The sequence below is a fragment of the Lepisma saccharinum genome, chromosome 5 (genome assembly GCF_977018435.1).
Source record: "Lepisma saccharinum chromosome 5, izLepSacc3.1, whole genome shotgun sequence".
In the NCBI taxonomy this organism is placed as follows: domain Eukaryota; kingdom Metazoa; phylum Arthropoda; class Insecta; order Zygentoma; family Lepismatidae; genus Lepisma; species Lepisma saccharinum.
In genome coordinates, this window is record NC_139233.1 from 18,037,024 (window position 1) to 18,064,288 (window position 27,265).

At 35.7% G+C, this 27,265-nt stretch overlaps 1 protein-coding gene across 5 annotated transcripts in view; it reads left to right on the plus strand.

The window, feature by feature from the left end:
- The first annotated feature begins 1,398 nt into the window (after nt 1-1,398).
- The window catches only part of LOC145988241 (uncharacterized), a 72,884-nt gene continuing 47,017 nt past the window's right edge, over nt 1,399-27,265 (plus strand). For 2 of the 5 annotated variants that reach the window (XM_083123102.1, XM_083123106.1), the window contains exons 1-10: nt 1,399-1,615; nt 6,445-6,750; nt 8,265-8,377; nt 9,748-9,945; nt 10,643-10,750; nt 12,695-12,808; nt 17,876-17,950; nt 22,482-22,538; nt 23,692-23,787; nt 25,187-25,258. In XM_083123102.1, coding sequence (XP_082979228.1) covers nt 6,624-6,750; nt 8,265-8,377; nt 9,748-9,945; nt 10,643-10,750; nt 12,695-12,808; nt 17,876-17,950; nt 22,482-22,538; nt 23,692-23,787; nt 25,187-25,258 — 960 coding nt within the window. In that variant the 5' untranslated portion in view covers nt 1,399-1,615; nt 6,445-6,623. Of the gene's footprint in view, nt 1,616-2,106; nt 2,180-3,320; nt 3,396-6,444; nt 6,751-8,264; nt 8,378-9,747; nt 9,946-10,642; nt 10,751-12,694; nt 12,809-17,875; nt 17,951-22,481; nt 22,539-23,691; nt 23,788-25,186; nt 25,259-27,265 lie in introns of all 5 variants that reach the window. The other 3 variants (XM_083123103.1, XM_083123104.1, XM_083123105.1) reach the window with 3 other exon arrangements.

Genomic DNA, 27,265 nt, shown 5'->3' on the forward strand with positions numbered 1-27,265 from the left:
GGAAACAAAATGAAGCCTTCATATTTTTTCCTTTAAAAAGTGTATAGTGCAAAAGTATTTGAAACTTTGATAACACACCACACCATACTACAGAGAAAAATCACTGACTGCTCATTTTCTCATCCAAAATTATTCATCAGCTATCAACATGACAGACAAGCCAAAGCATGAAATAATTTAAATATCTCTTTCTAAGTTGAAATCAAAGTTATTTACAGGGTAGCATTAAGAAGCACTGCATTTCATTTAACACCATATGAACGAAAAGCCTTTCATAACATATTGTGTGTATTGTTACCACAGTTGGGGCTCAAGACCTGAATGACCTATCAGTGGAAACTCCAATCTCTTCTGTTCCTGTTACAAATATCAGTCATACTGAAGTAAAAAGAATATACAATAATGCCATAACATTTTTTAAGCCTATTACATTAGATATGTGGTTAAGGGCAACTTAACACTGTTTCATGACATTTCACAATGAGTTACTATTATCCCTGTGAATGCTATAGGTTGACTATTCACCCTAGTAGGAAGCAACATGAGGCTAGCCTCATGTTTATTATTAAATGTATGCCTGCATCTGGAAATCAGACTTCCTTGCATGAATCACGTAAGAGATTATGGGACCAGAAAAGTCCCTTGCGAGGTGCCTCACTGCATGTGAAGATGGAGTATGCAGCAGGGATGGAAATGTGTGATAATTGTCATAAGACCTAGAATTTTGTTCCTTTTTTAATATTATTTAGGATAGTAATACCTGCAATTGTCAGATGTAAAACCATGTTCTGCTTATGGTTTATTCAATAAATTCATTAATGGAATACCCCTCTTGATATTAAACATTTTTCCTGTCATTTTACACTTAGCTAACTAACTTGTGAAATAAGTTGCAGAATTTTCATAAGAGACTTATTGTTTTATCTCTTCGTAAATAGTGCTGAGGTTTAAATAACATACTCAGTTTTGCATCCATTAAAATTTAAATTTTTCATGGTACATTTCATCTGATAAAGGAAATATGTTACAAGAAAACACCAAAACAAATTTAAAATTATTGTCAAATAAAATGTAAAAGATCTATATCAATTTACACTCATCATAAAAATTTGACACTTTCAGTAACTGTGGACATAATACAACTTGTAATCTAGAATCAACCATTCTTCCTTTTTCTTAACATTTTCCATTGAAATAAATTGGATTCAATATTACTTTTAGGTAAAAACAATGTATGTATGAATGTGACGAATATATATTCAAATATGTTGTTCATGAAAGTACTTGAATTTCATGTCCTGAATTTTTATTTTGAAAATGTATGTTGGGCATAAACAGCCAAATATAAAGCTTCAAGTCCAATAGATATATGTGATGATTTATTGTCACATATATACACCCATGTATTTCTTTCTATAATGTAAACACGCATTAGGAAACATTAAATGAAAATGAAAAGTTTTAATTTTGCCCTCTTATTATGTTGGAAAATGTTTTCACCATGATGCTTTAAGTTTTTCAACTTAATTTTTAAATTTCAGTTGTTGAAAAGATGAAGTAATGTACACTTTTTGTGATTTTCTGCAGGAACCAAAGCTGCAAGGGATCAGCAATGGTATGTGTTCAAAATTTATTCATTATATAACAGTAAGAACATTTTCTCAATGCTTTTTAATTATCTATTATCTTAATCAAATGGTCCCCAAATATCTGCATGAATTCCCATATGCACATGATGAAGTGAAAAATAGTGAAAGTACGAACATTTTTGTTTTCAGTTGTTGTAGTTAATTTGGCTAGACTGCACAATTGACCCTTGTGTTTTACCGTTTGAAAGTAAAAAAAAAACATTGTGCGCTAATAGTACATATTTAACAGTTCAAATTGCAACTGTGCATTTCTAAATTTGAAGTTACATTTCTATGAAATAATAAAAAAATACTACTACATTACTTGCCATAGCTGGTTTCCTTGAACGTAATCCATGTTGTAAACACACAGTATTACCAGGTTTTCAACGTGACTATATATGCAAATTTCCACTATGATTCAACTTTTTTTTAAATCATTTTTTTCATTCATATTTTTTCATGTTTTTATTCAAAGGGACTCAATAGAAAATGGAGGGTAGCCGGAGCATAGCGGAGCGGAGGCGGGGCCATGGTAGCAGTAGAGGGCGGTAGGTCAATTACCCCAGAGACGGAGCCTGGAATCGGGAGGCAATTAATACTACTTTTTTCACACTTCCAATTGTTTCCTCACCTTAAATTTTACATTTCTGGAATCCTTGATACATACCCTTTCCAACGATGTATCATACATATTTCTATTAAGAAGGGTTGATTCGACATCCTTACAGTTAATTTTAAGTATATATGTCTCCTCATGTATATTAATTGATGATTATTTAGTGACAAATTTGTCTGGGTGTATACTAGTGGTGGCTTGTGATTTTCCAAGTAATTACTTAAGTTATATTTGGCACTCAGAGGCGCAACCACGAATTTTTGTCTTGTCTGGGGCAGGGGGGCAAGTACCAGGATAAGCGTACCAATAATAATTTTAATAATAATAATGTTAATAAAAATAATGTTACTAATAATGTTATTATAACATTATTATTATTATTATTATTATTGTTATTGTTATTGATTTGCTTTATTATACTTCGCTTCATGTGCCACTTTTGGCTAATTTTCAAAGATGGGGATGAGTGATGGCATGATGATGAAAATGATGAATGGATACTCGCAAATATCCATGCCCAAGCTGCAGACACTAAATTGTGTACGTATTCAAAGTTTCTTTAATAAATATTATATATAGCATATATTATTTAAATACATTACACAACCAATTCATCCATCTCACAATAAACCAACAGCAAAAATTACATAAATTGTCTCTGAAATGTGCACCCTCCCTTTCCTCCAAACAATTGTTCATCCATTTAAAACACAATCAATTAAGACAAGTGTTATTTCTCTGTCTGGTGCTTTACAATGCATTACAGCGAACAAAAAGATTTTTTGGATCCAATTATTTTGAAGGCTGAAATTAATATTAATTTAAAAGGGTGCAAAATAATTTCACGGGGCATTATATCATTTACAACTATTGTGCCTCCCCGATGGTGTAGTGGTAACATTGTTCTCCTTGTGATCAAGTGGTCCCAGGTTCGATACCTGATGGAGGCACATAGTGGTTCGGAACCCACTTTAAACTATAGGTTCAGTCTCAATTAGCCTTTCTATGCATAAAGTAGACTTTAAAAAAACACAAATCAATCATTCAATTTTACAACTTTTCTTTTCATTTAGATCGTTCGGCACTCAGGGCCATCTCTCGCTGTCCCCTAGCTATGGTTCAGAACTTGATAAGATTAAGAAAAGCAGGTATTGTGAGCAAAGAGAGCAAGAAGATTTCACGAAAAGTATTTTTATTTGCATAAAATATGAAGTTCTGGGTGGTAATTGCCCCCTGCAGGTACACTTGGCCATCAATGTTTGCCCCCCTTGCCACCCCTAGAACTCATTTTCGACCAAGGTTGGGGGTCAATTCCCCCCTGCCCCCCCCTGTGGTTGCGACACTGTTAGCACTTGACTTTTATTGGCTGGGAGCTCTTTCCCTGTAAAGCCCTTGGGACGGGTGGTTTTCAAGAGTTTGATTTCTAAATGTGCAGCACTACACAAAAACTTACATAGTAGAAAAGCTATTCAAGTAAACAGTTGCAGTTTGTTTTGTTTCTTCCTTAACTCTGCATTGGTTGCATGTGGTCTCTAGTATTGGGTTTGTTGTTTTAACATCACCATTTATCAATGATAGTTTTTTCAACAGCCTTGCTGAGTATCTAACATTCCTTCTTTAGCCCACAATTTTGTTTTCAGTGTTAGTCAGATCTTCGAGCCACTAGGGGCAGGGGTGGCATCAGAGGCAGCAAGGGGGTGCTTGCCCACCCCTTTATTTTCTTCTGCATGCCATGCAGCACCTCCTTTTCAAAACCTACATTAAACAGAAAACACTAACTCTTATAATGATAGAATTTACTGCAAAGGTTAAATTAGTGTGTTATCAAGGGTAAGGAGAATTTTGTCTTGTACGTATTTTACTACATAGGTCAATAAGACCAAACGCATATCTGATTCTTCACCTTCTATGAGTGCTTTCTTTGGAGTGTAAAATTTAATACAGATGTCATCATGGAAATCCAGAAGAGGAGAAGTCAAGGGGGGCCAGGGCCCTGCCTGGAAAATTGATGTTAATCTAAAATTATATATTTCACACACATAATTTCATTTCACAGTGATTTGTTAATTATTATGAGAGCATTGGAAGAACATGATAATTTCAAAATGAACGATTTCTTTTTTACACATAGAGCAACACTGTTGGGGGGAAATATGCCTCATTTGCACTACCCCATCCCCGCAAAAAAAAACTTGCCTGCTCCTCCCTGGAAAAATTTCTCTGGTCGTCCATGTACGTCATTGACCCTCTTTGAACAAGCTGTTCCTTTCACATTTCCAAACATGCCATTGATGAAGCAAGCCACACGTATTCTTCAGTTTCATTGGTATATTATCATAGGTGACTACTAAAAGGTGATTGGTATTTGATTTACTTGCTAAAACATGCATGCATGTTTCAAGTTTTTTTACTTTCAACATCGCACCCCATCAGCACCCCTAGATGATTAATCCTGGCGCTGCCACTGACTAGAGGGTTTCATCAAAGCTCTGGTCTCTGAATCCGTGCTCAACTAATGGTGGATCTAGTTTTTGCTAAAGTCCAGTCTGCTGTTCCGTGCGTGACTAACGGAGGGTGCCTTTTCTGTTCATAGATGTGTTTGTGATTTCTATTACACTGTGATATATGTGCAATGACTGAACAGTTGGTGTAATAAGATGGACAGAAGGAACTAGAGTGGATAAGATAGTTATTCCTAGAAATTCCAAGAGAAGTGATTCAATAGATGGACAGTTTGATTCAGATGACCATTGAGATCCATCAAAGTTAACATTTGTAAGTGTGCTGTGAAAAATGAAAAAGAATTTCAGTCACCATTTATTTTATTTGCAAAGTAAACTCATTATTCCAATTGCCTCCTGATGGCACAGTGGTAAGGTTTTCACCTTGTAATCAGAGGTACTGGGTTCAATACTCAGTGGAGGCACATAGTGGTTGAGATCCTATGTTAAACTGTAGGTCCAGTCCTGATTAGCCTTTCTGCATATAAAATTGACTTGAAACAAAAACTCATTTTTCCAATTTTATGCTTGCACATGTAACATTAACATTTTCGTTATTTGGAATATTATTTATTTTGCATATTTTGTGGGCAAAGTGGCCAGAGATATTTTCATTACTTGACAGGATGATATTATATTTGAATTTTGCCATGGCAAGTAAAAGTATGATAGTTCAAAATTAACAATTTTGATATTGAAGTCAAAGTTTTAAAGTCTACATGCTATCAGGGTAGATGCATGATCAAGGTAATTGTAGGCCTGCAATTTTTTAAAGAAAATATTTTGCTGTATATTATAAGAGTTAAACTTATTTTATGTGATATTCTTAGAATAGCTTCATTCTTTACTGTAATTATTAAATTTTATCCCCTTTCTAAAATGTACTGAAGAAATGTAGAATACGTTTGCACAGCCACTTTACCTGCCCCTCTACCATGTCTTTATCAGGCATCCAATAATTACCAATTACCAATTAACTTCTGCCACACGTGCACACAGTAAACTTAAGATATCAAATCTATCACCTGTAAATGCCGGAATAACTTTCTATAATAAACTGCCAAATGACATTAAATCCATAACTCTCCAAAATAGGAAAACAAAGGCAATCAAAAACTACCTCACAAATAGAGCCGTATACAGTATATCAGAATATATGGAACACCCTACATGAAGTTTACTTTTTGAAACTGTACAAGGAAGGCACTGTGCATAACCAAATTATCTTTTCTTACACTTTTAGTTTAATCACTTAAGAAGTAAGTGAAAAAGTAAGTATCTATAACATTGTGTACATTTTAAATATAATTCGGTAGTCAAATGTATCTGGTTATGGACTTATATACATACATTATATCTACTTGAATTTCTATCAAATCATAAAAACTTGTTGTATATCATAGTGTGCAGACCCCATAACATATTGTAATGCTGCAAATCCCTAATTATTGTCCATAGCTGTAGCTATAGCATTATCTATGTAAATGTAAATGTACGAGATTATATAAACCTGTAAGGGATACAGGGTATAAATGTAATTTGATGCTTTCCATGCCCTCTCACAAAGGGTCAAAGGAAAAAAGAGAAATAAATAAATGAATAAAATAAAAATATCATATATATGACAAATTTCAAACCTTTAGCTTTAATATAGCTTGTGTAAATGTAGTCATATTCATACATTTCCTCATTTCAGGAGAAAGAAAGGATAAATTTGATTGAATATAATATTTGTACTATCTTCCAAAAAGTAAGTGATGGAAAGAAGAAAAATTCCATTGGAAATGACCCAAAATTATTGCACAATGGAAGCTGTACAGGATATTTGTTGATTGATTTAGAGTCATTAGTAATATAATCAAGATACATTTGATAATGGCTGGAGGAAAACCCAACAGAATGAATGAAACAAGATTAAGTTATGACACTGATATGGATTCTGTAGAGGAATACCCTGTTTCCAGTACTGCAATTCGAAAATGCCCTCTGGCAGGAGGCGTGCGTAAGTAATCTTAACACCTATGTAATTCTCTCACACAACCAGGTGATGTCATTTCATATGTTCACGAACTTTAGTCACAATGATATCATAACCCAGAAGTTGAAAAATCTGGTAATATTCCTCTCCCCCTGCTATATTCAGGACAACTTTAAAATCAGGTTGAGTGGATTGTAATACATATGTAGTTGCTAATATGGCTATTGCCAGGTATCAGTTGGGGTGTAAGGTGTGACCCTTCCACTTAGTACATTAAATTGTCAACCTCACTTCCACATAGGACACCATGGACTGTATTTTGCAGACTAACAAGGCTTTGGCATCTGGACCTATGGCCAGTATAATCCTTGTAGGACTGTGTGTCTGTTGTCCTGTGTTTTGTCCTTCCATGTGCTAAGTGCCACTTTACAGCCTCAGATTTTAACCCAAGTAACGATATTTTAGTCCTCAGACATTACAGTTATGTTCAATTAGTTACATTTTAGTTCTAGTAAGAGGGTGGACCCCATATAATGTGACTGGTGCAATTAGCCTAAGTGCTGACACACCCAAAATTTCTAATTCAATCAATCAAAGCCAGGTATCAGTTCTAGTCAATACTCTTTCAGAGCCTCAGAATATTAAAGGTGAACTAAAAAAAAACAATGTATACTTTTGCATTATCCTGAAAAGCATGCCAAGCGCACAAAATTAACATTTTCATTTCCATAAACTTTTTTATTGTCACTAGTATTTGCATTATATGAGGTGTATTCGGAAAGTAAGTACCAAAAGGGTGTAAGAAATAAATTAAAATAGTTTTGTACCTTTTTTATTTGAATTGCATTCTACAGACCTTAAACTACTTTTCTACATAGTTTCCACAATTTTTCAAGCATTTGTCATAGCGTGGCACTAGTTTTTGTATCCCATCGTCATAGAATGTTCCCGCCTGTGATGAAAGCCATCCATGCACTCCTGCTTTGACGCCATCATCCTCATCGAAATGCTGACCATAATTTTCGATTCTAGGCAATCTGTCACAATTTCGTAGAGGACTGTTTTCTTGAAATTTGTGGAAATTCCATGGAAAGCGACGATATTGTGAAGCGTCTGTTTTCACGAATTTCCGCATTGACTGCACACACCAAATCCTCAGGTCACAACAGATGGCCGACCGCTTCTTGGCTCATCGAGAACTGTCTCACGACCTTCTTTAAACATAAAAAAAAGACCTCTCATAGTTGACAGTGGATGTCTACCAGTTTCACGTTTCTTGCATTGAGAAAACGAATCACAGACCGGACTTCACAGTCGGCAGGCCGATTGATTTTCTTGAACATTTCAAACCTTCATAAACCTACGAAGAAAAAGCATGATCTACTCCCACAACTACCTGTGGCTTACTAAGGGATGAAGGACGTCAGTGAGAACTCACATGCTCGCGACTGCAGTGCTACAGCGGCAATATTTGTAAATGGTACTTACCTCATATATAAATTTGGATCAACATGCACGTAAATTTGTTTATTTTGCAGAACCCTATTTAATGGTTATTCCACCAAGGGAACTTCACTTTAAGAAAATTGGAAATGATGTAATGGCAGAAATTACTCTTATCAATACATCTGTAGAGCAAGTTGTTTTTAAGGTGAGAGATGACAGTATTTTATTGTTAATCGCTTTGAAAATTCACATGTGTTATCATGTGAAATGTATGGAATAACAATACTGTTTTCTATAAATCTCTCTTTTTGGTGTGTGTTCCTTTGGAGAAGGGATGGGTGTAGGAAAGAATGTAAATAAATTATAATTTCAATCAGTAGCAATATCATCGCCCGACCCTGTGGCCGAGTGGTTAGCACATCGCGCTGCGACGCCAAGGGTCCCGGGTTCGAATCCCGGTCGGGTATGGTTGTTTGTGAATGTCCATTTTCATCCATTTCATCATTTCATCACTCATCCCCATCTTCGCAAATTAGCCAAGAGGCACAAAACGCGAAGTAAAATAAACTAAATCAATCAATCAATCAAGTAGCAGTATCAGTTCTTTACTATTATTAGATTGCAAGATAGCTAAAAATGATTTTATGGATTATTTTGTACTAAAAATATAGTTCAGTATTTTTGTTTATTATTTTTGAAACTATAATTCTTGGAAATATGTAACAATCAAAAGGTCAGATGTGAGGATACAAGTTGGTTTCAACCCTGTGAGTCTCTTCAACCCTCTTTAAATTTTAAATATGTGTATTTTTTTATCACTTGAAATAAATTAGCTATCTTCCATGACTATGTAACATTTTTAAGACATTCAGAACTGTGTCCCATGTTTTTTGGTTGTTGGTTAATATTTATCAGAAAGATATAAAAGCCATGTTCTCATCGTCCAAGTGTGATCAGTAACAATATTTTTCTAAATTCGAATTCTTTGTAACAGATGTTAAATAATAATAATGTGTGCTTGCTTAAACATCAGTAACATAGATATAGTAACATTAAACATATTATTTTTAATAATAGTTTTTCTTGTATGTATGCATTGCTTGCATTGTAGCATCCTGAAACGTCACAACAAAAAACTGTTTTCTTATGCTTATAATAACCGTAAACTACACAAAAATAATATTTTTAATAAGTAGTTGAAATTCTAATCTCAAGAGAAAAATAAGCAGATTTGGATCTGACTCAATTCACTGTTCATGTGTAGTCATTTTAGTTCATGTTCTAGTTTAATGCTAGTCATCATTAAGAAGACTTAAGATTAATAGTGACTACTTTTAGGATATTTTTTTACAAAGTTCTTCACTAGAGCATTAGAGAAAACTAATTTATTTCAGTAGATTGTGCACATCTTGGTGCACTGTTGAAAACTCAGATATGCAATTTAAACTATGATGATGTGTTGTTGACTAATTGGAGAAATAGGTGACAATGCTGTGTTTGGCTATTGCTGTGCTCAGCACTGAAGAACACTAAACTATTATTATTATTGTGATTATTATGCTGTTTGAATTTCAGCTTCAAGCAAAAAGCAGACACAAATTCAAAGCAAAACCTTGTATGGGCATTCTACAACCAGGAGATACAGAGAATATGAAGGTATTTTTGAAGAGTGGCATTTCTCTGTGTTGTTTGAGAGAAGAAAATTTTAGGATTATGTCATTTGCCTTCCACTCCAGAGATCCTATAATGATGAAAGCAGAGGAGTTATGGAAGGTGAATAATTAGGTTTTTTTTCTTCAAATTTACATTTAAGCTGAAATTAAATAACAGGATTTAAAAATAATACTTTGATAGCAACGGAAGTCAATTTTCTTTATCTAGCAACCTATTTAATTTACAAGGAGAGGGCTTGGTTTGGGAAATGGAGTTTGGGATGAGACTTCATGTACTGGTAGGATCCCTTTTAAGTATTGATATGACAAGGTACTAGCATGTATTAGCCAGCTATTTCCAAGAAAATTTGATTCAAAGATTCAAAGCTTTCCTAGCTTTTACCAAGAGGTGAATATATTGTCTGATTGTCAAGTGGCACGGTGGTAACATATCAATTTCACATGCCAAAAGTTTTGGGTTTGAAGCGATTTTTCTCAAACAGCTGACAAGTGCACACTAGAAACGTGGCATATCAATACTTAAGGTACTGTACCACTACATGAAGTCTTGTCCCAAACTCAATTTCCCAAGCTGTGCCCTCTCCTTGTTAGTGTATTTGTCATGATTAATGAGTGCATACCATGTTTAGATTAAAATGCATAAATCATACTTGAATTGCTCGTAGATAGATGTGATTTCATGCTAAAGAAGCATTAATAACAGTAGGTTAAGAATGATGTAAATTATTATCAAATTGTAATTATTGTGCTTGAAGGTCATTCTATTTACTGCATTATGCATTCTTTCTGACATTTAGATTTACAAAAATGTTCCACAGCAGAAGCATGAATTGAAATGTTTCTTTGATGACACTCCTGGTCAAGATTCAATTGCTTATAGTATCAATGCACCAGTAATTCAACAGGTAAGTTCAGCATGCAGATCTTAGGAATATGACAGATTACTTTCTGCTTCATCAGTATTGGCTGATGTAGACAAAGGAATACTTTTTATTAGTAAAAATAGAAAGAATTATCTATCTATTTATAAAGAGTTTGTGATTGAGTGCATAAGACTGTAGTCTTCTTTTAAATATAGAGAGATAATTCATGTACCAGGATTTTACAAAGTGAATGTCTAAATGTACAACGTAGAAATTTTCAGCGAAAAATGCATTCTCAATGAGGATTTGAACCCGGGTCTCTGGCATGCCGTGCCATTGCTCTAACCACTGAGCTACCGAGCCTGCGTGGTCTCTCCTGATTTTTCGCTATTGCTGTTTTACCTGTGTGGAATTGTCTCTGCTGCCAGTGCTACCGCAACGGGATCTGTTGCCTTTGAAACAAAGTAGACTTCGACGTTGCCTGGCCCCTCCCAGCGTAGAGATGTTAATTATTGTAGATTAGGCACACACAGGAGATGTACTACATAGAAATTTTCAGCAAAAAATGCAGACTCGACCAGGACTCAAAACTGGTTCTCTGGCATACCCTGCCATTGCTCTAACCACTGAGCTACCGAGCCAGCCTGGTCTCCCCTGATTTTTTGCTATCGCTGTTTTACCTGTGTGGAATCATCTCTGCCAGTGCTACCACAACGGGATCTGTTGCCTTTGAAACACACTAGACTTCGAAATTGCCTGGCTCCTCCCAACTTAACTTTTCACAGTTAAGTTGCTATATTACAACAATGTAACATTGACAACATCCATTATATAATGGATTCTTTTTGTTTAAAAAATTGCTAACCATTGTTATAACTGTAGCTTTAGTCAAAATGAAAATAAATGTCTGATGAAGGGAGCATGTGTTCTCCTGAAACGTCACAATGAAAAACTGTTTTCTTATGCTTGTAATAACCGTAAACTACAGGAAAATAATTATATGGACAGTTACAATTAGAATAAACATGCACATTGTTACGAGAGGCGTTGGAAATGTTCTCCTCCTGCAGCCACTCATTTACGGTATCTTTTTAGCAAATTTTCACTAACACGTATCAGTTTCTCTTCCAAAATTGCTCCAATTTCTCTCCTGACATTTTCTTTCAATTCCTCATGTATGGCTTCAGGTTTAAAAGCTTGGTAGCTCGCCACACAGATGACTTAAAAATGTATGTTTCTCGTGCAAGGCGCCGGTGGGATTTTTTAGGATTATGTTCCAATCGTGCTCTAACGTCTTCTACTTTCTCCTCAGTAAGCACAGGTCATTTCATCCTACGTTTCTTATCAAGAACAAACTCTGTTTCCCTAAATTTGTTCAAAAGTTTTCGAACACTATCTTTATGTGGAACAGGAACATCTGGGAATTCTTCTGTGAAGTGCCTTATAACTTCCTTCCCTAAAAGAATTCGTAATGACTTAAGAGTATACAAAAATTTGTTGTTTTATATTGTACGTATAGCATGGCATTATGAGGCTTCAGAAAGCAGCAGTATCTAATACATAAAGTAAAATAAAATAATCTAAAATACCTGTTAACACCTTAACACTTAACAAACATGTGCAAACTGGACACTAGCTATCTGGATACTGAAGCACTGACACATCCAGTGCCAAGGTCAGCGAACAGCTGTGGATCTAAATGCTGGCAGATGCGCTCCCACCTGCCTGATGAGCTGGCTGTTTCTCCGCCGACGACTTGACCATGAAAGGCACTGTATTATTAGCATATTTAAATTATTATAACAATACTCTATTAGAATCAATTTTAATTTCTCCATCAAACACATCTATGCTTTTGTTGCGTTGTGATACAATAATAGAATAAGAAATTAGGTTTAAGGGAAATGCACTAATATATTTTTCTTCAGAACTTCCAGTAGTACTTGTTTCAGTTTTCAATTTCAATCATTTTTTCACTTATTTCAGAATGCTGAAAGCATACCAAAGAAGCTACTTAGGTTAGTGTCAAGATCAAACATTGTAGCGGACACCACTCCTCCGCGTGTTCTTCCTTTATCTGTAGATTATGGAACTCCTCAGGTATGTACAAGATATGCCAAGATAACTAATTTTGAAAGTTTCTTTTCTGTAATTCTATGATAGGAAAGACAAGCATATCCACATCATGGTCTAAGCCTCAGTTAACATTAGTGTTTGTGAATAATTAATAAGTTATTAGTTCACATGTAGATCAAGATTTTGGTATAAAAACTGGCACATTTCGATATCAACAGTGATATATAAAATGGCATTTCAGTGAATATGACCCTAAATTTGATTTTAAAAATGAAACTTATTACATAAAATAAACATTCCCTTCTAAGAGTGCATTTATGTAGCTTTCAGAGTATTAATTTTACTCCTGTGTAAAGGAGTTTATTTTTGGCTTCTCAAATGTTTACAGTAGAATTAATACATTTTTGGTGATTTGTTTAACTTTCAGGGAAATTTAGACTTCAGAAAGTGTCACATCGGTAAATAAACTCTTAAACACAAAATTTAGAGTTTATTTACCGATGTGGCTTAAATTTTGTGTTTAAGAGTTTATTTCACATTTTGCATCATTTCATAACAAAACAAGGTAGAGAAATTCACCTAACACCTATCAAAACATGAGAAATGAACATTACAGTGCGTTATTTCATATTTCATGTTTTCGTCAGAATCAAAATATGCATGCCTCTAGTTAACAGACTCACTTTGTGCTTAACTGCAACTCTTTAGAAATAATAAATTATAGCCAAATATGGTATTAATGAAAGTGGCAACACTAAACAGAATTGAACATCAAGGAATCTATTTCTACTTTACTTTGTTTATTTCATTTTCTATCATTCTAGGTTGATTACAGCAGCATGTAAGAATAGTGAAATACAACATAATGACACTTTCATAGGTTGCCCAGGATTCTAACCTATGACTTTGAATTTACAATGCATTGAATTAACCACTCTGCCACAGAGACTAACATATCAAAGAATATTTTGAAGTTTATTAACAAAATGTAACCTACACAAACACTCTGTATGCAGGCTCAATAATGAAAAATCACTTGAGAAATGCCTCTCTTTTAAAATAATTAATAATAACAAATACATTATATGTTCATGTGTTTGTGTGTACCTGACTGTACAGCCTTGTTCGTACCACCTGAAGATGACAGACAGTTGAAATATTACATACAAAAGTCTTAATCTATGCCAGAACTAAACTAAAACATCATTTTATTACAATGATACTTAAACAAACCTGAATTTTAAAGTATAATTTTAATACTCACTCGTTGGTGAAAAAGATAAAGTCCATAAGGTAACGTCTTTTAACAGATTGTCTACCTAATTTACCATGGTAACAATGATTAACATGTGAAGCAATTTCTTCACCTACAGTTCCTTCTATGTTGATCAAACCATACACTCAGTGGCGGCTCGTGGTGAACCAAAGTGGAGGGGCGATAGCTCACAAATTTACTCTACTAGTAATGTGACTTTAAATGATGAACAGCCAACGTGATAAGAAATTAATATGTTCGTGTTTACCGAATATCATGTTTTGCACATTTGTATATATTATAATAAATTAATATTTTTTTAACAGTAATGCGAAGAAGATGGAAGAAGAAATATAATTCTAATAGATTTAGTCGTAGCATTTTTTTTAAATTAACAGAGGGGAAAATTTGAGAAGATGGGATATTAATTTTTACATAATTTGATAAGCACAATGGCGAATATTTACGTGCATTGATCGTGAAAATTTCTAGCAAAAAGTTACACAGAAAAAGTTTCCTGTCCAACATGACTAATTGATATGTGAAATACGGCACCAAAATAAATATACCACTGGAAAGGTGATATCTGCGTTACCAGAAACTCTAAAGTAAAAACTTAAAACTTACCAGAAATCTTCACACATGCTTGTAACTGAAATTCATCCTTCTGTCCTTCAACGCAAAATTTGCGAGTGAACTCACGACCTCTCCTCTTGGACACGTGTTATAGATTCAAATTCGGCCTAGGTTTTTTATGTTTCCAGACTTCTGGTAGAAAAACTTCGCACCAACAATTTCTCCACATTGTTCATCGCGACAAATGCACAATTACAGCACACAACTACCGAAAAAGCTTCACTTTTCCATGGAAAACGAAGAAACAACAAGTGTCAAAACTACCGTCTTCCCATTAGGTCGTTTTATTGCTTCGAGGTTGCCAGACAATTTTGCCAAATTTTCAGAAATTTGTAGTTCACAGGTTCCTGTAGCGGCTCTTGGAGAGTTTAATTGACGAGTTTCTAATTTATTTAACATCCACCTTGAAAAGAAATTGGACAACTTTGTCACATTATCAGAATGATTTTTTTTCAAACATGCTGATCAAAACATGTAATTAATCTACATGATGTACTCCACATTATTGTAATTCAAATGTACTTTCCACTAAATACAATGAAAAAATACAATGTACATATGCGATAATTTTGGGAGTAACAATAATCTAAAGCCGACTTCCGTGGCTAGCATACCGCATTACAAAGCCAGGGCTCGTGGGTTCGAATCCCGGCATGGGTATGTGTGTTCTTTGTGAGTGCCTTTCCATTAATTTCATTATATCATCACTCATCCTCATTGTTGTGATTACCGAAAAGTAGCAGAAAGCAACGATAAATAACAAAAATAAGCAAGAGTCTGTAATTTTTCAGTTACCAATATTTTCTTTCCTCATTGGAAATTGCGTAATTTATTGCTCTACTCTTATGTCATAAGTGAATAAGATTATGGAATACAGAATGATTTTTTTCAACGGTTGGTAATTTTCTTTCTTATGTTAACTTCATTGCTTCTGGCAACTCTTCATTGTTTACCTTTCTCCATAGAGAGGGCTAGTTTCGCCTAGGGGGTGAATTTCGGACGACAAACCCTCCGTCCTGCCAGCCACAGATCCTGCACGTGTTCTTCCCCCAGTTCCCTCGCCTCTTACCCCTCGTGGCCACGTCTGAGAATGCTCTACGTCTCGTAAAGTGGGAGGACGGCGCCCCGCCACATTTCTCTCGAAGTTCCGTATTCCCCCGCACTGTGGCGTGCAAGCTTCGCAATTGTCGCAGAAGAATGAATACTGAACCGACTAACCAACGATCTATAAGCATTTTAAAAATTGCAATTCAGACAATGTAAAAGCTAATATATAAATGTTAATGTAATGTTTGTTCACTTGGGGTTACACGCGGCAGTGCGCCGTCCGTATCGTCCTTATGAGTGGCCGCCCCTGCATACACTTATAGGAAATACAAACTTTGCTTCAGTTGACTCTAAAGAACCAAATACAGCATTAAAGGTTGTATAGTTTGAGCGTTACCAGTGTTCTGTAACCCTATTTCCGGCCTCGTGGCCAACATCTTCATGCATTATGTCAAAAAAGTCGCCATGGAACATGTGGGGGGAGGGGTAAAATACTATGGGAGATACGTAGATGACATCCTCATTATAGGGAATGAAACTAAACTTGATAGCATTTTCAACCAGTTAGGCAAGCAGACCACAGAATTGGTTTTACCAGAGAAGATCTGGCTAACGGAAAGATTCACTTTCTAGACTTATGCCTTACTAAAACTGGACAACGGATTGTAACCGGGGTCTTCCATAAACTGTTGGCTGGCGAGCTGTACCTCCATAAGAAATATCAACATTCAAATAGAACTAAGTTAAACATTTTCATTCGCACCAAAAGGCTGTACAATGACGAAAAAGAGAAAGAAAAAGAAGAAGAAGAATGGATAAGGAAGGTGGGTATAAAGAATGGGTATATGATCCGTGACATGGAAAAAGTAGCTAGGAAAACAGAGCAGATTGTTAGGCAAGAATTATCACAAAATGATAAAGAGGAAGATGAAGATAAAACAGAGGTAGGAAAGGATGAAAAGAACACATACTTTGTTGGGATTCCGTGTTTTAAGGGTGTTTCCGAGAAATTGAAAAATTTGTAAGGGGATACGGTATAATATGTGGGGTGAGAGCACCTCGGAGCATTGAAAAACACTTCACGTCTTATAAGAAAGGGAGGGGAGATAACCGTGAAGAGCAAAAGGGAGTGTACAAGATAGTATGTGAACGCGGAAAGAAATATGTGGGACAGACCGGGAGGAGTATGCAAATTAGGTGGAGTGAGCATGATAAGGATGTGAAAGAGGGTATACCCAAGACAAGATTATCTGAGCATGTATTAGTTAACCAGCATAAGATTGCTAAAAGAGAAGTCATCAGGAAAATTAATAACAAATTAGATAGGAATGTATATGAGGCAGCCTATATATGTGCAGATAATTGGAATAAACTCAATAGGGATGACGGGAACTTGGAAGAAGGCTGGATTAACTTTTTTAAAAAATGGGATAAAGCCACCGGGAATAGAGCCGAGATGGGCTTCCATGTTACCCCCGAGGTTAGGAAAGCCACCGAGGTGGAAGTAGAATTCACCTTGGACTGGTGACTCACGAGCCCCAGTTGGGGAAAGGCCAGAGAGGAGGAGTTTTCCTTCTCCAAGCATGAGCTGACACCATACATTTGCCTACCTCAAGCACCGATAGGCAGTTTGGCTTCAGCAACTTTGAACGTTCTTTTGTTTTAACAGAGTATTGCGCGGTTTTAAGTATGTATATTTTACATCATCTTTTTAGTAAGTGTTCTTTCCTATATCCTCAACCAACGCTTTCTCGATGAGGCACCATGTCAGGTGTCTGAAAACATTGCATCAACCTGAAGAAGGAGGTAGTATAACCTTCGAAACGGTGTTTGACCAATCATATGCTCACACACGTAAGATACTGATTTTTAATCTTTTAACCTTTAGTTGGTATTCGATTGTGAGCAATTAGCACATTATCAGTATGTAAAATAATGTGTACCTCAAAACTACCTTACTGTTTGAAGAAAAATAATTTATATTAATGTTCTATATTTCAAACCTAAATTAAGTCCAACTAGTATTTCTGTTTTCTATTTTATGCTAAACATTTTATTCTCATCTGATCAGTGTCTTAGTAACAATTTAATATAGTGATAAATTATAAAAATGTAACCTATATGTATGCAGAGGTTATATATTATTATTATAGGTTTATCATGCTTCTTCACGTAACCTGATGTTGGGACCTTTAGAAAGTAAAACTTATGAAGCTGTAGATCAAGAGGTGAGTAGACATCCTTAAATGTCGTGTGTGTTTCCATTAGGTTGCATGGTAAACATTGTCCATGAAATATCATTTAAAATTGCTTCATCATTGTAATTATACATGAACTGAAGGATATACTGGGTGCGTCAAAATTATGTATACACACTTTGAACTGTCATAGAAAATGTATTTGCCTACCTACAAGGTAAAATTTGTGGGAAAAAGTAATGTTATGTTTCCTCAACAGGTGGCAGCAGAATCATCAATCTAGCTACGTAACCCAGTTAGTGGCGAGAGAGTAACATCAATATGGCACATGAAGCACAATTCAAACTTAATGGAACTGTCAACAGTCATAATTGTGTGTACTGGGCTGAAGATAATCCCCACATTACTGTTGAAAAGGGGACCCATTGGTCCTTTCCGTTTTGAAGGTACTGTAACTGGAGAAAAGTACCTAACAATGCTTGCTGATTCCATTTTCCCTGCCATTCGTGCAATGTACGGTAATGACAGGTTTTCTTATCAACAAGATGGCGCCCTGCCGCACTATCATAGGTGATGTGCGAACATACCTGGATCAAAATGTACCAGGCCAATGAATAGAATGCAGGTGACCAATCGAGTTTCCTGCATGCTCTCCAGACCTTACGCCACTCAATTTTTTCTTATGAGGCACAGCAAAAGATGAGGTGTACCGTTGTAAACTACATAACCTGGACACACTTTGGGATGAGATTCAAGCAGTGTGTGCAGAAATCCAATTGGACACTTTGGTGTGAAGTACGGAATCAGTAATGGCTCGTACTCAGAAATGTATCGAAGCTGAAGGCCAACATTCTGAACATTTACTTTAACCACCATGACCAGAAAGTACACTTACTTTCCAAATTGGACTGTAACCTTTCTTTTCCCAGAAATTTAACCTTGTAGATTGGAAAATAAATTTTCTATGACAGTTCAAAGTGTGTATACATTTTTTGACACACCCGGTATATAGCATTAATATGCACAATGGAAATTGTTCCAATTACAGAACTTACAATTGCAGGGCGATGCTGGGGGGTACCTGCCCCATACCTTTGCTCTGGCACTATCACTGCATGGTGGTTTCACTTTTACTACCTGCACTTCATTTCCTCCAAAGTTTTTATTGGCAACTTGAGTGTAATTAGTCATTAGGTAGTATCATCAGCTGAAGTCAGCTGACCCAAGGCTTGTTAGGTTAGCTTCACACCAGATCCAACATGACATGACAATGCAACATGATGTGACAAAACAACACGATGAGTCACAACGTAACAAGATGAGTCAATTTGTTGGTTAAAATCTGATTGCAGATTTTGTGCATATATGCAGTAGGTCTAGGCCTGTCTTTTATTATTTGGGAAGTGGCTAGTGATGCATTATAACAGTTTACAGCAGAATCAATGTATCAATGTGTATGTAGAGTTGATGTATCAGTTTATGATGTGAATTGAATAGCAAATAACACTGGTCAACAATGAAAAATTTTCAAGAATAGAAATGGGTGTTTCTTATGTATTTTGACCCCCTAAGCACGAAAATGTTATTAGTTTCTGTGTAGCACCCACAGTTTTAAAAATATTTCATTATATAAGAATTGTTATAATAAGCAATGCTATACATACATATTACGCTTGACAGGAAGATTGTGTCGTTTGTTCCCACATGTTAAGTTCCCCCAACTGGTACTGTTTAATACTGCGGGCTCGAAACGAATGCACTGGAGTCTTAGGCTCACAGGATCAGCCAACCCCCCCTCCTTTTCCTTTACTCGACAAATGTTTAACTTACATGAGAAATGTGATATGAGCCGGAGAATTGGTACAGAGTACCTTGAAAGAGCTTCGTGCAAGGCGTATCGATTGTACACAACATGGCAACAGTGCATCTGACTCATTGTCTATTGTTTCTGAACACCATGTTCTCAGTCGTGAGGAAATGCTTCCTTTGTTTGACTGTTCATTGACGAGTGTGATTAGTGCGATGTAAATATACCTTGTGCTGAGTGTTTCGTTGTCTATTTTTTATTGGTTCAGTTGTGTTAGTGTTTGTACAATGTTACGGGAATGTTTAAATCATCCAAATAAGTTTTGCTACATCTGTGGGGAGTACACTATTAATTCATGCAGACGACATGTGACACCCGTACTTAAGAAATTGTACGATCTTTATTTCGGGTGCAAGTTAGGTGATCAGGATCGAAAATGGGCACCACATATTGTCTGTGTGAATTGTTCGTGTCGTCTGAATGGTTGGATGAAGAACAAAGGTAAAGTTGCAATGCCTTTTGCTATCCCGATGGTATGGAGGGAGCCGACTAATCACGCAGATGATTGCTATTTCTGCATAATTAAAATAGCAGGGATGAAGGGCAAGGATAGAAAGAAGATCAAGTATCCTAACATCAAGTCAGCTATTCGACCCGTAGTGCACAGTTCCTCCTTACCTGTCCCCGTTCCTTCAGAGACATGGTCATTGGAAGATGAAACCCAGGTCGATGCTAATACAGACACGGAGAATGAAAGCTCTGATTTCGATTACGAAGAAATGACGCCACATCTCCTGACACAAAACGATTTGAATGATCTTGTTAGGGACCTGAATCTTTCTAAGGCACAAGCTGAACTTCTGGGTTCGCGTCTGAAACAGTGGAATTTACTACAGAAAGATGATAGGGTTTGTTTCTTTCGAAATCGTCAGGCTGCCTTCACACCATTCTTTGTCATGGAAGACTCACTCTGTTACTGCAATGATGTGAATGGTCTATTTAATGCTATGGGACTGAAACATATACCAGTGGAATGGCGAATATTCGTTGATGCTTCCAAAACTAGCCTCAAAGCGGTACTCCTGCACAATAGCAATGTTTATCCTCCTATTCCCGTAGCTTATGCCACTAAAATGAAGGAAACATACAGCAGTATGGAACTTTTGTTGAATAAAGTTCAATATAACATCCACAAGTGGCAAATCTGTGCTGACTTTAAAGTAATTGGGACACTTACAGGATTACAATCTGGGTATATAAAGCATTGCTGTTTCCTTTGTGAGTGGGATAGCCATGATTGAAAAAGTCACTACGACACAAGGATTTGGCCTGCCCGTACACAAATGGAACCTGGTTGCAAGAACGTAGCAAACGCTCCATTGGTGAACTTGAAAGATATTTTGTTACCACCACTTCACATAAAACTTGGACTTATGAAGTCATTCATTGTTGCAATGGACAAAGATGGACCTGGTTTTATGTACTTACATCAGAAATTCCCTGCGTTGAGTGAAGCCAAAGTGAAAGCTGGTGTGTTTGTTGGCCCTCAAATTAGACGGCTTCTTCACGATCCTGATTTTGTCACAGCTTTGAGCCCTCTTGAACTGGACTGCTGGAATTCTTTAAAAAAACTGTGTTCTGATTTTTTTGGAAACAAGAGAGCAGACAATAGTGATGTGTTTGTCAACGAACTACTACAGTCTTACCGTAATCTCGGTTGTAACATGTCTTTAAAAATGCATGTTCTCCACTCACACTTGAATTCTTTTCCTGCTGGTGCTCTTGGACAAGTCTCCGATGCACATGAGGAACGATTTCATCAGACCATATCTACATTGGAGCAATGCTATCAGGGGCAATGTGCAACAAGTATGATGACTGACTACTGTTGGACACTACTGCAGGATAGTAGTGGCACCCATAAGAGGCGCAGCAAACATCAAAAAGTAATCTAGGTATGTATGAAAAATATTTCACTAGCATTTTATGGACTTTTGCGTTGATATATTAGTATTTAGAGACAAAATCATATTGTTTGAGCATCATAGAAACCTAATAGCATTACATAGCGAATAGTACACTTTCCACAAAAACTGAGGGTGCTGTGGAAAACCAATGCCAGACTCATGTTCAGCAGGTCGAAATACATGGGGATAACCCATTTTGGTGCTCGAAAATTTTACAAAGTTGAATTTTGTAGACCAGTGTAATTGGTTAGAAAATGTGATATGAACCATTTAATGTAAGATCTAATGACTACAATTCGTTGCTGGCTTCAAGCCCCCCCCCCCCATCCTGTTTCCAGTCTGTGATTAGATTAGATGTCTGTGTCTGAAGTAAATAGATTGGCGCATGTGCAAATTGTTTTGTCACAAGCTGCTCCATGTGAAACCAAAATGCACTGGCCTACATTGTTTTGTCACAAACACGGTTGTAACCTGTCGCAAGGTGACTCAAGTCAAATGTTTCATCTGGTGTGTGGCCTCCCATAAAGGACTACAGTAAAACCTTCCCGGAGACAGTTTGCGACAAGAATGACTATAGTCAGATCCAGTGTGCAGCTGGCCTTACTGAGGTGTTATTCATCCTCTCTCCTTTGTCATTGAGGCAATTTTGTATTTATATTAGAGATGGGTTAAAATTATGTTGTATTATATCAAATAAAGGCTGTTTGATCGTTTGATGATTTTGTAAATGTTTCTCACCTAGTGAATTACCATTTTTTCAACAAATAAAGATATTATTTACTTTCAGAACAGAAATCAAGTACCACCTCGAAATTTACTCAGGTCTGCTCCTGCTGATACGAGAGTAAGTATTGTCAATTTATGTGTGGATATTTAAAACAAAATATCACTTTCATAAATTGTATTGCAACATCACAATCCCACCTTTATATATTTGTGTAGACACTGTTTGTCAAGCTATTATGAGCCTATTTTATGGCCTGTTTGTGGTGGAGGAACCATGCCTTGTAGTTGGTATATATCTTGTCAGGTTTCCAAATTTTGAACTAGACACGGCTGGAATGTGGACCCCCTTCCATTTTTATGAGCTGAATAAAAATGTCAAGTTGATTCCCTCTTTTGAAAGTTGAAATTCTTCACTTAGTTTTGGATTGAAATAACAAGTACTATGACTATGCATGTGTTTTCAAATATCAACTTGAACATATGTTATGGTTTCTGCTGGAAGAAATCTTATTTTATTTTGCTTATTTATCCTACTTCCATGGCATTTTTCTCATTTTATTTTACAATATTCTGGCATCTATTTACTTTTTTGCCTCATGGGTTAATCATGATGAGGGAGTTGTGAAAACTGGCATACACAGGATGTTTTTTTTTTTTTTGGAGGGGCTGCAATTCTAAAGGTGGTTAGTGCATATCTTCATTCTAGGAGGGTGGGATACCCAGTAAAATATTTCGTATGTTGTGCCACTTGAACACATGTGGCTTCAACAAAAGATGCTCCCCGAAGGACTATTTCATTTTTTTCAAACATTTTTGTGGCATTTCCCCAAGCTTCACACAAAACGAAATTGTGCTCTTCCATTTCCATGACAAACAATGAACAACTGCTTCATGAGAAACCACACTAACAACAACCTATTGCTAATAGAGACTTGCAACTTGTACTAATGGTCAATGAGATGTTAATCCTGCCTTCCCTTGACAGATGAGCCTGCAGCATTGCCAGATTCTGTGTAGTGCGGACAGACTCATTACTTTATTGACAGATCTTGTATGTCTATTTAAATATATGTTCCATATAATTAAAGTAGCAAGTAAAAAGGGGGAGTGGCAAAAGATGCCTGTGGTCATGTATGGTAAGCAGCAGAAATTAAATATGACTATTCCCTGAAAAATGAAATTTTATAATTAAAAAGAAACTAGGCATTTCAGAAATTACAATTGTGTATTATATCGTAAAATCAACTACCAATTATGCATTTTCTTTTCAGGGTGTTGTGAAGGAGCTAACATTTATTGCTTCTGTTGTAGAACGAGGAAAAGATGAGGATATTGTAACTGTAACAGGAGGTCACAGCGTGCACCATGTAAGTAGAGGACATACATACAGATTTCAAAACAATGAGTTTTCCAAGAGTTTTTGAACAAAGTAAACAAAATACTCAAGGGACACTTATATTTCTACTTACTATAAATTAATTTAATTAATCTAACAAATGGTTTGCTACTAGTATTGACACATAAAAATGCATTGATGATGTGGTAACTATAAAATTCCAGCTCAACGTAGATGATATTGCCATCAAAATGTTGTATTTTGTAGTGTATCTCAATTTCAATGTACGTATGCATTTCCATTGTTCTGTTTTTGAGCATTACATAATTATTATATCATTAAATACTTTATTTTAAATTTGAACAAATATTGGTGTTAAAATTAGGTGTTTCAAAAAATTTACAATTTATGTTATATATATTGTGCCATTTCTTTTGGTAGTTAGTAGCTACTAATAATGTTCAGTTTTATTTGTGTTAGCTTATATTTCCTGTAGGCACCATATCAAAATTCTTGTGCAAAATTTTCTCAGTGCATTCATTCTGAATTTGTTTGTTAGCATAATAGAATCCAAATTTCTATGAAAATTTGAAATTAGACTTCAAAAAAATTTTAATAATTTTACACATTTGTGAGGAGCTTATATAAAGGAGTTTTTGTGTGTTTTGTAATGCCAAATCTTTTGAATGTACTATTTCTGTAATATAAATATTCACAAAGTAACATCAATGCTTAAGCCAGGACTTGAAGCTGGAACATTTGGTTGCATGATCAATATGTTGGCCACTAAACATGCTCATTCACTCAGGTGTTATGTTTCCATTCTAAGTTGGTTATCAATTATGAATGGATTCCACTAAATATTTTTACAACTACCCTGTTTTTTTAGGGTAGAGCCATGGTGGTGTAGTTGGTAAGGTATCTGACTGACTGCCATGTGGGAGAACTTGGTTTGATTCCCAGGGTGGGTGATCTAAGGTGGGATTTTTTCCGGCCTTGTAGTTGCATAAAGCGGCTATTGAGAATGTGCCTTCATGGCATGATGCTACATGCACGGGGAAATTTACCTTTACCTCTGTTTTTGAGGTTGATAACGTCTTATCAGCCTAGAGTAAATAAAGAACTTGATAGCTATTTGGAATGACACATGCTACCTGATAATTTAATGTATGTTCTTTTATACTTTGATGGGTTGTTCAATAAACCTATTATAATCCTTTAAGGCTCTTATTCATTGGCACTTAAAAAACATGTGCAGTCGAATCCTGATTTTACATTTTCCCTACATAATACAATTATGTTTTCAGTCCCAATGAAAAAAAAAAATGAAATAAGAAACACTCACCAGATGCAGGACATTTTCAAAATTTCTGTGTGTGTGTATTACACACACAAATGCACATTCATTCATTATTTTTCTTACTTTTTAGATAGGGAGACCAAATGAATCTTCTCCAGTCTTGGATGTAGCCCTTGCAGACCTTATCAAGAAATCAACTTCTGTAAGTTTCTTATTGACAAGCCTTGGTACCCTAGACCCTCTGTAGCCCCTGGAGAAAGTGAAATATTTTGCATGGTTTATGAGGATTGTGTTATCTATGAACGTTTTCCGTTGTTTTTAACTCTCACAAATGTGGTACTATCTATTAAAATATAAGGTATGCCAAATTGTAAAGCAGACTACGGTTATATCTAAAGAATATTATTTGCATTACATAATATGTGAATTACAGTTAATGTGTAACATGATACCTACACGTAATTGCCATTGATATGGATGCACTGATCCCAGCACGTAGGAAGGGAGTGGATGTCTTCAGTGGAGAAACTCCTGGGTTGCTCACAGATCCAGTTTTCCACGGTGTTCTGCACTTGCTTGTCACAGGTGAACCGTTGACCTTTCAGTGATTGTTTTAAGGGGCCGAAGATATGGGAGTCACAAGGGGAAATATCGGGGCTGTATGGAGGATGGGTGAGGAATTTGTGAAGCATGCTCGCCTTCTGCGTGAATAAATTTGATTACAGCTCTCTGCGCTGATCTGGAGGAATCCATAATGCACCCGTCTGCACAAAACAACTCTCGCCAACTGAGGAAACAGCAGACAAAGTCATTCGCTACACCTGCAAACTGAGACAAACACTGCACCATCTCTCGGCAAACGTATTTACCTTCTTCGATTAGATACAATGCTACTACAGCAAATGTCTCCTTTTCATTTTTGCATACCTTATACATCTGTTGCTTTAGCATAAAGCAGAACAGCCCGAAGGCTTTGTGCATCAGCAGCAGACAGGACATTGCCTACTGTTTCATGAATGTATTATAAATAAAAGTAAATCAAACACGAAGAACTGAGAACTTGTGAAGCCAAAATAGAAGTCAAATTACCATTGGAGGTGTTATATTTATTGGTGTTTATAATTTTACATTGTTAGGTTTGGAATGGATAGCAATTTCCAATGTGTTCTTTTGCTATTTTAGTATGCATACAACAGACTCCAAGATGGCAGGTTTTTACTTAAACGGGCCATATTTTGGTATCAAATATCTCCATTATTTGTGTTTTCCATGCACTGGAACCAATTTTATATTATGTAAAACCTTGAAATCTGTTGATTAAAAAAAAATCAACATAATTTTCGAGGAGGTACAGTGGGTCAATGACCCCAAAACCTTAATTTTGTGCCATTATAGATGGGGATGTGACAAATTAATTAGTACTCCATAGGCATATTGGTGTATCAGTTTATTTGTAAAATTACTGATATTACTCAGGTAAAAATTTTGTATGAATGAAATGAATTTTACAAGAAAATTCCTTGGTATTTATTTATTTAAAAAAAGAAAATTGTTCGTATTAAATATACACTTTAGTAAGTATTATATCAGATTACATATATGGTAATTGTAGATCACTCTTTGTATAGGATAGGACTGCAACACAATATTTATTCATAACTCTCTGATAAAGGGCCATATTTTAGTTCTGTAAAAGTTGCCAAAAAAAAAAAACTGTGATGGAAAAAATTATTAAAAATTAAGAAAATTGAACAGATTTGCAATGAATAGTTAGGATTTATATTGTTTATAAAAATTCAATTAAAATCCACAAAATAGTCATACTTGTTTACCAAAAATGTAAAAATTGGTTTACTTAGATTTTACTACTTCACAACTCCTTAGATAAATGTACTGTGGTGAAATTTTGTCTTAATAGGCACTTGCAGACCATGCACACTTTAACAAGGTGCCTACTCTTTTTAAATAATTGTAACTATTAACTTAATAATTGTTAATTTTAATTATTCTCAATTGAATTTAGGGTCTGCAATTCAGAGTTGGACTTTGGAGCACTTAGTAGGAATAAATTCTCAAATGTATATATCTCAAGTATTGCAAATACGAAAGGTGGGCTAGAACAATAGCTACTTAATCAGTGTGTAGACATATCAGTGTATTGATTTATTGGTGAAAATTATTGACAAATATTTACTGATCTGGTATATCT